Source organism: Poecilia reticulata, linkage group LG22 (genome assembly GCF_000633615.1).
Source record: "Poecilia reticulata strain Guanapo linkage group LG22, Guppy_female_1.0+MT, whole genome shotgun sequence".
Classification (NCBI taxonomy): domain Eukaryota; kingdom Metazoa; phylum Chordata; class Actinopteri; order Cyprinodontiformes; family Poeciliidae; genus Poecilia; species Poecilia reticulata.
The window spans coordinates 153,106-166,224 of NC_024352.1; the positions used below are offsets into that span (position 1 = coordinate 153,106).

General features: G+C 40.3%; 1 protein-coding gene across 3 annotated transcripts in view; it reads right to left on the reverse strand.

Annotated features, from left to right (window-relative positions):
* The window catches only part of LOC103458066 (nesprin-2-like), a 240,386-nt gene that overhangs the window by 57,973 nt on the left and 169,294 nt on the right, over positions 1-13,119 (reverse strand). For all 3 annotated transcript variants that reach the window (XM_008398614.2, XM_008398613.2, XM_008398615.2), the window contains exons 30-31: positions 11,777-12,372; positions 4,338-4,493 (exon numbers count right to left, since the gene is read on the reverse strand). In XM_008398614.2, the coding sequence (XP_008396836.1) occupies positions 4,338-4,493; positions 11,777-12,372 (752 nt within the window). The remainder of the gene's footprint in view (positions 1-4,337; positions 4,494-11,776; positions 12,373-13,119) is intronic.

Sequence of the window (13,119 nt, forward strand, 5' to 3'; positions counted from 1 at the left end):
ATTATAACCTATTTATGTCACGTTAACGAAGAGCAGCTGAAAAGTTACCGGGTGTATTAACTGCGGTATCAATTTGGCTCCAACTCCTCCCCTTGTCATTTCTATATTCTTTGCACRAAATGTTRAATAAAYATTAATWTTTCCACWTATCATCTCCAATGTCCGCTGGACTTCAGGTTGCGCCATGTCAGCTGTTTGGGATTCCCCTTCGTAATTTCCCCTCAGAAAGCGCAGAGGACAATCCGCGCCTTCTGATAGGCTACCTGCCACATTCAGCGTTAAGCTCCCAGTCGGGGAAAACCCCCGATTTAGATCGGAGCGGCCACAACGATCTAAATCACACTACAGGATGATCGGTTACGAAATCACCAGYGACAATCTTAGATCGGCCATCGATCTATGATTATCTTAAGGGGAAAATGGGGGCAAAAAAATGGTGTAGTGTGAACTATTTCATTAGGTAGCCCATCTTCTCTATTTAAATCTAATGATTACTGAAGTAGTATACAGACTTCATAATCTGCACTATATTGGTTGAATGCAGTATTTATTTCCACTTTGGCTTTATCTTGTTTACTTTTTATTCAAGTACGTTTTTTGTTAATGGAGACTGAGAATCCATTTTATTTTTGGTTGTTTKGTTTATTTAGTTTATCAGTTCCAGTTTTTAGATGTTTGTAAAATGTCGCTGCAGACCATCAGTGTGGGCATTCCTGGGGGCCTGCAGTGCTGGGATGCCAGTGTCCATCTTCATCTACTCCCAATATTGTTGTTTAACTTTAAGATGTCTAGAGACCTTCACCTTTCTGAAGCAGGGACCATAGGTGCCCAATGCGCTGATGAAATACTTGTTAATTTAAAAAAATGTTACTGATGTTCTTACAAAGTTGAAGTGCAGGCATGCATCTGAATTGGAGTCCACAGAAAGCTGTGTCAGGGCTCTGGTGCAGCTATCCAAGGCTTTCCATTCTCTCCGCTATATCAGCAAACACAACAATTCCTCATTGCTGAATCAAGCTGCCTCTGAATATTGAAGTGTGTTGCAAAGGAAAGGCAGCATCTCATTGTTCTCCACTTGCTTGTAGATTTTGAGGATTCCATAGCTTCACTTCTTGTAGCAAGTTCAAAGTATGATATCTTTTGTATTTCTTTGATCCTTGCTCTTACGTCTGACCTTCCCCACAGACAAGCAGTGAACAGTASCATGTTTACGTTACATTGAAGTACCTAGTCAGCCTTGGCAGACTCTACTCCAGAGCAGGGACCAAAAAAACAGGTGCCACGCTGGGAAAAAACACAGTGGAGATGCTTAGTAAACCGATTGGAGCCTGGTCCAGTAGAGCCAGTAGAAAATGGAACATAACATCTGGTCCAGAATATACAACAGCCCACCTTAAACCTTTTTTCATATATAAGGCCGACAGTGCGCATTATAAAGCGCACTGTCGGCTTTTGAGGAAATTGAAGGTTTTTAGTTGTGCCTTATAGAGTGGAAAATACGGTAGTCATTAACCTGAACTTTTAACTTGATAATAAACTGATTTTAGGTTTATTAATCTTATTAATTTAATAAAATGTTCTTCAAATGAAATGCATAGTTTTGAGTAGATTTTATTTTAATTTCCGGGGCAGCAGACCCCACTAGGACTGTGTCACTCCACAGTTGCTTGTCTCKCATTAATGTTAGCAGATGTTGGCAGGTATGATGTAGTCTGATTCTGTTTCACATATTTACAGTTCTGGAAAAAAAAGATCAGTTCTCTGATTTTACTCTTTATACGTACGTGTTTAAGTAAAATGAGCATTGTTGAACTACTGACATCTCTGAAATTCCAAGCAAAAATTTAGTATTTATTTTCAGAAAATGAGAAATTATCAAAYTAACAAAAAAGATGCAGTGCTTTCAGACCTCAAATAATGTAAACCCCTCCTCCCCATAAAAACCAAAACAAAAAAACAAGTTTATTTATTTTAATGTTATAACTCAGGAAGAGTTCAGAAATCAATATGTGGTGGAATAACCAGTTGGTTTTCAATGGGGATCAATGCAGTGATCTCTTCATTTTTTCCAGAGATGTAAGTAGTTCTTAACAGTTTTAGTTGGACAAAAGTATTTAATTTCATGTGTGAATGTATGTAAATAAGCAGGGAGATTAGAAAAATGCACCAATGAATATCTTCTTTTGGGTCTTAGCCCTGCTGGGGGCTAAGCACCCTAAAGGTCAGATTCTAGAATTGCCCCTGCTTCTCCTGAGCCATTCTGTCTATCATCCAGCAGCACACTGCGCCACGACGGACACTTTTTTGTTCATTGATAGACACAGTATCCATCTTCACTGACATTGTTCAGCCTGAGATGTGCATCTTTTCACTCACGTCTGTATTTCTCCAAGAGCTTTTGCTTGTATCGGGTGATAATTTAAAAAGATGCGGGTTGATAGCGTGGCTGCTTAGTGTTTGTTTAGCTCCCGCCACGAGAATTTAGCTGACCTTAATATATCCTACAATTTATTTTGGTCATTATAGTTACATTTACATGTAACTACATGTTTATGTGTGAGACAGCCAGGCGTGTCTATCAGACAGCTATGTATCGGTTCAATACAGGACGCGACATTTAACGGTATTTTACGGAGGGGTGGGAATCCTATTCAGGGGTGCTGAGGTAAAGTTTTAGGGCTAGATATGTCCCTGCGTCTAACTCAATTCATTAAGCTTATCCACCTCAATTTACTAAGTTTCTATAACTTAGTTAATTGTGACACTGTGGTGGTGCAAGGGTAGAGCACAACTCACATAAGGAGACTTTAGTTCTTGACATGGCTGTCGCAGGTTCGATTCCAGCCTGATAATCTTTGCTGTATGTCTTCCCCCCTCTTATTTTTTAAGTTTAACCAACTTAATATATTAAGTTGGATCCTATTAATTGAAATACTTGTTACCAATTGAAACAATTCAGTTAAATTGGTTCAAGTATTTTCTTTTTTTAAGTGTACAGGATCTTGAAAAACTAAAATAACATCTTAAAACATACGTTTAAAATAATTAAATTCAAGCTGTGTAAGTACAATGTGAGTGGTAATGCAATTTTAGATATTTTAGTTTTTTAGTTTGGAACAACTTCAAAGCTTGAGTTGACATTCTGTAGAATTAAGCAAAAGCGATTTGAATTCTGTATTAAAATAAACGTATACTTTTTTTTATTGTCATTGCACAAAGAGACATAAGTAAAATTGGTAATGAAATGTCCTCGCTTGGCCACTGGAGCACACATAAAAACACAAGTGTGCCTATAACTAAATAATATACAAATAATAATTKCTATTTTCAAACAGTCTCAGACAGTCTTCATTATAGGATTGTTGAGCAATATGATGGCCAGTGGGAGACAACTATTTCTGAGTCTGGCTGTTCTGCAGCGGATGCTACAGACTCTCCTTCCAGAAGGAAAGTGAGTGAACAGATCATGGAGAGGATGGGTGGAATCAGAGAGGATCTGGTTTGCTCTGGCTAAGCAGCGTCTGTGTGCAATGCTTTGGATAGGGGAGAGTGAAGCCCCAATGACGCTCTCCGCTATTTCACCACTCTTCGCAAAGACTTCCAGTCTGACAACTTGCAGCTTCCAGACCAGATGGAGATACCACATTTCAGCAGCAAGTAATTTCAAAGTGCTTTACATCATTAAACACAAAAACACAGTCATGCAACATCTAATCAACAATCAAACATTAAATTAGTATGAAGTTATATCACCGAGTGGTAATAAAACTTCCACGCAGTGAGACACAATGCTTTAAACGTTATTTTTATCAAGGAATTTAAGCACCTGTTTTATTCGCAGGACTCCGCCATCCTTTTAACATGAGATTCATGGGACTCGTTCCCAAACAGGTTTTAAAGTGCTATAAAGTGTATTTGGGCGATCTGGTTGAGAACCAAGTGTCTGCTAATTACTGCTGGATAGTCTGAAGGAGCCGAGTGAGGTAGTTTCAGAGGAGGGGGCTCCAGGGAAGCTCGGAAACGGCGGCTCCAAGTAAAATCGAAGGGGGCGCTCAGTCCCCCCAAGTGTCTTGCACAGCTGAATTTTTGCCATGGGAGATTAAAAGATTTTTCAAACATACATGAAGGCATCAAGGATAATAACACTATAACATGATGTAAAGCTCTAAAAAATCTATTTTACATAATACTGCACCTTTAAAAAAAACATGCTAATTCCCATCCAATTGACTGATCTGAATGAATGTACTGGACAACCTTGTCTGTGTTACAATGGTTTGGTATGAAAATATGGTTTGTTGGATTTACACAGYTTATGATTTGTATTCTTGCCTTACCGGTCAAAGAAAGCTCTCTGAGTCTCTTCCCACTGCATTTCCAGGTCCTGGAGGAGGTTCTCTTCTTCACCTTGAAAATCTTTCATTTCTCGGAGACTCTGAACCTCAGACTGTTGAACCTGTAGCTGGCCCTCCAAGTCTACCAGAGCACGAAGCCTAGAAGTCAAACAGGTTTTAGGAATGATGTAGGAAATTGAGGCTTTCATTACACAAGTGTGATTAAATGTAAATCAACAGCATATTTCATCAGTTGAAACGTGTTTTTCACCAGTTGAAATTACTAATACATCTGAGGTACTTTCAGACACATAACATTCGGTTATGTCCACCACAAATCTACGCTAAGCTATTCTTCTCCAGTTAAGATGGTGAAAAATCATATTCTGCAAGCAAATTCAATGTTGATGAATACTTTATTCTAGTCTCTCACAAAAACTTGACACATCCATAAAAGGCAGTCAAATGAGTATTGCCGGCTCTAAATATAACATATTAGGGTTAAAAAAGAGAAAAGAAAGAGAAACAATAGAAAAAAAGCCAAGATAAAGGTATGTTTTATGTGTCGTAATATTTATCAAAAAAGGTTTGCAGAGCTGCTAATATGCTTGATAGTGACCTTGAACAGCTAAACATTTATCCCAGGATTCTTGGGCCCCATGACAAAAACTTAGATTCCCCCCCTCTTCGCAGCTGCTGTTACACATTTTTGAGTAATAGATCCATCAAAAGCGTCATAATTTTAAAGGCTTGCAACTGCCTTGCTTTCTTTGGTCCACCACTGATACTATCACATTATTTACTGCTCATGAATTTTACAAGCAACAGTCTGCATACAGTCTGCAAATAGGTTGCTTAAATATTTTCTATTAGTTTTAGCTTATTGAAAGGTCTCTCCCCACAAGCAAGTCATAGGCAACGTTCAAAATACACATGAAGCAATCCAGCCTTTCAAAAAATGCTATGTAGTTGCATTTTATTCAAGATGCAGTATATAACTTTAATAAAAAAATATTTTCTCAATATCTGTTAAAGCTGTCACCATGTCGTGCCAGTTTGTTGAGACAGATAATCTGTGAAAACAATCAATCAAATGAGTATTGCTTGAACTACTATTGCTGGTTAAAGTAATGCAACGTTCCGGTCAAAACAGCCAATCAGAACCAGGAGGATGGTCTTAGAGCTGTCAATCAACCTCATTCATTCTCTGCTAAATGTGCTAATGGTGGAAAAACAACTTATCATTACAGGAAAATTTTTTATCTGCTGTCATTTTTAGCAGTGCTATCTAGACTGAGCATTCACAACAGGCTGCGCTAGCTACAGCATAGCACAGATAACCTAATTTATCACAGGGCATGCTACATTTACTGGGTTGATTGCCTCACATTCTTCTCRCTTGACATTCTGATCTTTTTTGGTATGGTATGGTTGTAGAAAAAACATCTCAAAAGTTTTATGATTTGCAAGACGTGTGGTACAGCTCTCTGCATTTCTTGAAAATGCATTAATTGCCTTGATGGTACACAAGGGCCATTAGTCGGCTCACTGATCTATCCGCCCCACCATGACTCCCTTCGGCCTTCATCAGCAACGCTCTCCGGCCCCTCCTCGTTCCGCCGTCCTCCTTTCCACCACTGACGCTCGTCGGCCCTCCCCAGCTCGTTTTGTCGTGGACTCGCTCCTCCGCCTGGATCGTCTTTCCCAGCTCACCTCCAGGAAACGCCGCCATCAGACCACCACGCTCACTTCCGAGTGTCTCGGCTTGCAGCTGGCTCTCCAGCCTCATCAACCGGCACCCTCGCTGTGCCCGTGGGGGCGCTGTCTAGGTATTGAGAAGTGTTCGGTGAATGCGTATATGAAACTGGGGGGTTCGGTACCTCAAAAAAGGTTAAGAACCACTGTTTTAAGCATCCCAATACTGTGCGGTGCCAATTGGGGGAGGAGAGAAACAAATAAATAAATAAATGAATTAAATATAATTAACTGATTTCCATAAATTTATCTCATGGCATAGACTGTTTTGTCACCCCTGTGTGTATAACCTGATGTGTGTGCGAAGAGTGATCATAAACGGCAGAGAGCAGTTTCTAGGCGAGGCAGCTAGTTCCCCTGCGTGGCAGGGGGTGCTCATGATCCCAGACATTGCGATTCCACAAATGCAGAGTAAGGGACGGTAACAACGAGCTAGCCATAGAGCTAGCCTCACAGTAAAGTCAGTTCAGCGATACATCTTTGGTTTTCCCTCTTACCACAGCAATCACGTATTAATCGCAAACCATTAAGATTAAAACTATTTCTTTTGTGTGAGAAATATTTGACTGTTTTCTTTGATATATATATTTTTGTAGCATTGTTTCCATTTGCTATGGCAACGAGCCTGCTCGTAGCTGTGATGCAGAGAGCGAGAAAGTGGTTTCGAGTTGTACATTAACAGTTTCACCCTTCGCTACGAGCTCAGCACAAAAATTAATATCCACATGTCTAAGTTTGATTGAGTTAACAAAATTATTCCATGGTGGTAGCGCTGCCACGTATGTCACGTAAAATAATAGTTTTCTGCCCCCAGCGTTGTTTGCTCGTGCAAATTTTTTGCCGTTATCAATACCTTGCAGGGATTTATATTTGTAAATCCGATTACGWATGCCTCTCMAGCTATAAACCTTGTTAGCAAGTTACTCAAGCACACACGCTTGAAACAAGCCTCCTAATCCCTTATAGGCTTATGATGATCTATCCACTCTGCCAGGTGGCAGWTTAAATATCAAGGTATTGGTAACCATAGCTACTTTGACTTTTGCAGCCGTCTGTTCGTGCCGCATGTCTCATCAGCCTTATCCAATAAGAACACCTCAGGATCTATAGAAACTTATCCACGCATTTATCTTCAACCGCATTGATAACTACAGCAGCATCGTAATTAAATCCAAGGGGATGCAGCTTATCACTCCAATTCCAAAGATTTCTCATTGGCTATTTCAGCTTAGAGAACAGACTTTAAACACTGTTCGTCCAGAGACCTCTGATTGGTCTAGCTCCTTAACCCATTAAAGATCTGATCCATCAACCTTCTGCTCCTCCCTGGTCCTCCGGGTCTAACCTGCTCTGCCTCCCCAGAACGGAACCAAGCAGCATTTGCCTTGTGCACGTCAAACCTGTGAAAATTTCTGGGGGAAGAAAAAAAAACAACAGGCATATTTTAAATCTTGTGAAAAGTCTACATCTATAGCTGTTTTGTTGCATAATTTATGAATCTTTGACGAGTAATGTCAGCACTTGGAAAGGGTGTCTCTTTTCTGTGTGATTCRGGGTACTTCAGGCTAGCCTGCTGTTGAAAGGTTCTACAAGACACAAACTGAACTTCAATTTGACCACTACCTTTGACTAGTCCCYGCATAGGTGCTGCAATCTTTAAGCTGCCTTTTACCCCCACTCAAGCCTCCCCCTTCTCGTTATCTAGCAGTCTCTATTACCTCATCCCTGCAGGTCATTCCTACAACCATTCAAAAGTATTTCTCAAGTCCTTCACCCCAGCATGGTATGCCTTAACTAAATTTGGCGCAACTTGGAAATCTTCCCTTCCCCACGACGGGGTCATGTCCTTCACTATTCGTTCTTTCATCGCCACCTTCTACTCCCTTAATCCGCTATCCATCTGCGACATTCTCCAGTGCCTATTAAGTACAGACTTTTGGGGGGAATCTATACTTAATTATTGCTGTATATTCGTATATATATCTATATATTCTACACATTTAGGTTTTTAAGATTCAGTTCTATCTCATTCTTAAAGCACTGCTTTGCTGCTGGAAATGCGCTGTATAAATAAATCACCTTTCCTCGAGGATTGAGGGGAAAAAACTGCCGCTTTCATCGATCACTTAGCATAATCTACCTCAGCTGATGCTTGTTTACTATCCATTCTAGTAATCTATTATCTTAGAATGCTCAAGGGACAACGCAGGTCCCGGATCTATGCCTCTTTCATGCTGTTCTCAATTTTCACTCAAGTCAGCAAGCTCCACCCCAATTCCTACGTCCCTCACGCACAAAGTCTAAAGATAAGTCATGTCGTTAAATTTCTTAGAAATCCAAGATTCATGGGAGTTCCCCTTGGCCATCTCTAGGCCTCACATTTAGCCCTCAGGCAGCCTCCCATTGCCTTCAGGTTCAGTCATAACCCAATGCTGATTGTCRGCAGCATCTTCCTCTGGTACTCATTCAGACCTCTCTTCCGTTCTCACTGCCTTCAGACCATGGGTAAGCGTTCATAATAAATCTCTGGTGGTGGAGCACTCCGACATACTAAATATCTATTCTTCATCTAGGTAGTCGGCCGAGCCTAACAAGGCTGGAACAGCCTGCAGGCCACAGACATCTATGCCGCGCATCGAGGCGGACCTCAATGCGCCTTGCAAGCTGATCCGGAGATCAGCTTGCAAGCCACGCCAGCACCACTGCTCTCAGGCTCAAAACATCTCGCTGAGCCGCCTCCGTTCACCTAACAAGGCTCGAAAAGCCTGCAGGCCACCACAGTCATCGCCTCGCCTAACAAAGCTTCGAACAGCTTGCAGGTCGGCAGCCGTAGTGCCTAACAAGGTGTGATCAGCCTGCAGGCCACGGTCATCACCGCCCGCCTAACAAAGCTTCAACAGCTTGGAGGTCAGACGCCGTCGCGCCCAACAAGGCCTGACCAGCCTGCAGGCCACGGCCATCACCACCCGCCTAACAAAGCTTCGACAGCTTCCGAGCTGTCGTCGCGCCCAACAACGGCTGACCAGCCTGCGGGCCACAGCCTTCTCCACCCGCCTAACAAAGTTCGGTATGAGCTTGCAGGCCGGCCGCCGTCACACCTAACAAGATTCGATCATCTTGCAGTCCACGGCCATCACCGCCGCCTAACAAAGCTTTGCTATAAGCTTGCAAGGCCGGCTGCTGTTGCGCCTACGAGGTTCGATCAGCCTGCAGGTCTCGGCTTCTCTGCCTCACCTAACAAAGTTTGATATGAGCTTGCAGGCTGGCTGCCGTGCGCCTAACAAGGTTCAAACAAGCCTGCAGGTCACGACATGGCCTCGGCCCGGCACTCTCTTTTGGAGGGAAGACCTACCTGAGCTTCGTTCGAGCCGATCATTCAAGCTCGCTGCGATTCTCTGCACGCACGTCTTCYGCTAGTGTCCAAGCGCCAAATTCTTGGTCCAATAAAATTGTCTAACTGCTGTTTTTCTCTGTGTGAGTCTCTACAGATTGAATTCACTATAGTAATGCTAATATTTCCTCTGTGTATACCGACAACACATTTGTAATTTGTTTTCCTTGTTTTATCTGAAATTCTGGTATAATAAATGCTACTCCTACTTCCCCAGTTGGATTTTTTTTTATGCACTTGTATAGTATATATCTGAACATGGTTACATGTTCAGATATACATTATATCTGTACTGTATTTGAATTGAAAATATATAATTTATTCTTATATAAAAGAGTTAAATTTACTTTTGCTTCTGGTAAAATCCATGSAGATATTGCTGGTAAAGGCACCATTGGACTAATTATTAGATTGGTTATTTGCAGTTCTTTTTTATTCATTACACACCCAAAATTCTTTTTTTCCCAACATGGCTATAGAGTTTCTATTGTTGGATGATTTTACTTCTTTCTTTGTAAGYTGATTCAGTAGTTTATTGCTAATTGTGTTATTAATTCTAATTGCATTTATCCCATCTCCACTTTAAGTGCCATTGTTGGGGTGGTTTTGAAAGCTCCTGTACATATCCTTAATGCCTGATGTTTAATATTGTCCAGTTTTTCCAAATCTGTTTTTACTGCTGAACCATAAACAATACTTCCATAATCTATATTTTATCTGATCAATCCTGTGTAAAATCTTTTCAAAGCTCCTCTTTCTGCCCCTAAATCACTTCCAGCTAAACATCTCAAAATGTTTAGGACTTACATTTATTTATCAATAATTTTTTTGTATATGTATATTCTGTTATTTTCTCATCAAACCATTTTCTTAAACACTGTATACATTTTACTCTAATTATTGTTTATATTATTTAATTTTGATGTTCTGTATGTTTTTGTGTGTAAATATTGTATCCTTTGTTTTAAACCCTCATTGAAATGGCAATTTCTCAATTTTATCAATAGCTTCCTGAATTGTTGTAGTGATAAAGTTTGCATTTTGTCCCCTCTTCCACATGGCTTCATCATTTGCAAAAGGTGAACAGCTTCTTGAGCTTTGTAAACACATCTATCATTGCAAAAAACAGTATTGGACTAATAGTGCTTCTGTTTCCATTTTCAAYTGCATAATTCTTAGAAAACCTTTGGCCTATTTTGACTTGTAATTTTCTATTTGAGAAAAGTCCCTAATCCAATAAAACATTTTGCCAATAGTACCCAGTTTGTATATTTTAATTAATCMTTTTACTCACATGTCATAGGCTTTCTCTATGTCAAAAAATAATGATAGTTATCAGTATCAATTGCAGTAATTTTAATGTCCCATAAACAAATTCTAGCCATTGAGTTAGACGCAAATGTTTAACCTTCTGTGGGCTCTGTTCCTGTTCTCACATTAATTCTTGTTCCCCTCCCATCAGTATGACATACAACATTTTTCATTTCTACTAACTCTTCAATAACTTGTCTGTTTTTATCATTGCATTTACCCCACATTGTACTATTTGCATTAAAATCCCCACACCATGTAACTTTCCCTTCCAAATATCCCATCTATTCCTCCATCTTTACAAATATCAGTAGTTTTCAGATTATAAAAAATAATGATACTACATATTCCTTCTGTTCCCCATATTTCAGCTACAATATATACCAATTCTATACCTTTCCCTAAAATCTGATATTGTATTCCCTGCTTTATAAAGATCATACACCCTCCCCCACTTCCTTCTTCTCTATCCCTTCTTATACTATGATACCGTTTTATGACAAAATCTAGATTTGGTTTTAGCTATAATCTCTGTTTTGTCTTCAAGTCCATTTACATAAACTTTAAATTCCTGTTTGTAATTAAAGTTATTGCATTCCACTGTAATATTATCATGTTTTTATCAGCTTTTGTTAATTTCTGTAAGTCTTTTACCAGAGCACCAAAAATGTTTCTTCTTAATTTATCTAAATTCTCATCTCATGGAATGCCATTAATTACACCACAAATAATTTTGTTTTCACCAATTCCTTTCCAGCACTGTTTTATGCCTTTTTTTTTTTTAACTTTATTTTGTTTATTTTTCTGACTCATATTTCATAGCTTAGGATATTAAAATAATTCTAACTATTTTGAGCTACAATACCACAATGGAAAAAAAGGAATTCATTAGGGAAGCATAAACTTTATCAGGAGAAATGTCCTAAGATTAAGTGCAAAAACTAATATTAACATGAAATGTAAATGAAACTGTGTGATGAAATACCTGTGCTGCACAGCAGGCATGGTGGGCTCTTTCAAGCTTTGTTTTTCAATCACATCCTGAAGCTTCCTCAGCTCTCCAAGTGTTATAATTTTCCTCAGGCCAAAAGATTTGCTTTGAGTCTCTTTCTGAAGGTCTCTCAGCTGGCTGGCCAGTCCACTGTCAGCCTCCTCCAGGCTTCTGAGCAGGACAGCCACCATGTCAAGACAGGAAGCTGGGGAACCATCCCTAGTAACAGTCAGCCTTGCCCCTTGCAGGAGCAGGTCCAGCTGAGGTGCCTTTTCTTTCAGACTGTCAATGCTCTGTCTGATCAGAGACAGCTTGCAGTGACAGTCCTGCAGGACCAAAGAATCAGTGCAGGAGGTACCTTGGACCCCTGATATGTCATCATCCACCTTGCGTAGTGAGATGAGAAATTGGTCAAGTGCACGGGCTGCCGCTTCGCTCTTCTGGACCTGCTGTTGGAGCTGATCCAGGCTGGCTTGATGCGTCTCAACTTCTCGAGTCAGACGGAAGTATTCTCTAGGGTCCAGGTCACTGGACTCAGGGTCCAGTCGGGACAACTGATCCAACTCACTATGAATGTTGTCATGGAGCTCCTTTGGGAAAACGAGACAAAGTTTTGTGTTGATTAATCATGAAAACACATGCCAAGACCTGTTCCCATTTGATTAGAATGTGTCAAAATCAGAGGTGGAAATTAGCACCCACCACTGGAAAAATCGCAGGTAAAAGTATGAAGTGGTGTGCAAATTGGAGCAACGCAACCCCACTGTGGCGAGTTGACAATTTGAACAGAACAAAAAAAAAAGCTGCATTTAGAATGAACTTCTGTCCAGGTTAGGACTGACCGCCTGGATTACAGACTGATTCATTTACTGTCCATATCTGGCAGCCCTACGATGTCATAATTTAACAAAAAAGTATATTAAATATAATTTTTATCAGTGGTTGATTTTATTGACGAACATTGGGCTTATCCAATGGAATCTCTCGGTTCTCCTTGGCCCTCCACTCCCCTCTAAAGTTACAAATAGAGCCATATAATAGTCCATTTCAGCTAACGGTTAGCTGCTAACCTGAATCCGAGAAAAGTGAGAGGATAAGAGACGGGGCGTGTCAGAAAAACTAAGACAAAAGCTAAAAAGTACAGAAGACTATTCAGAAAAATGTGTCAAACTATCCGATATGTTTACCACACAAACTTTGACCACTGGACCAGACTCGGTAGAAGAGAAGGAGAGAAAATTAGTGATTCAGGGGCTTTATTATCGTCGGAGGAGGATGATTATGAGAGAGACCAGGGACAGATTGAGGAACAGTTCAGATTAGCTGCTGTGTGTGTG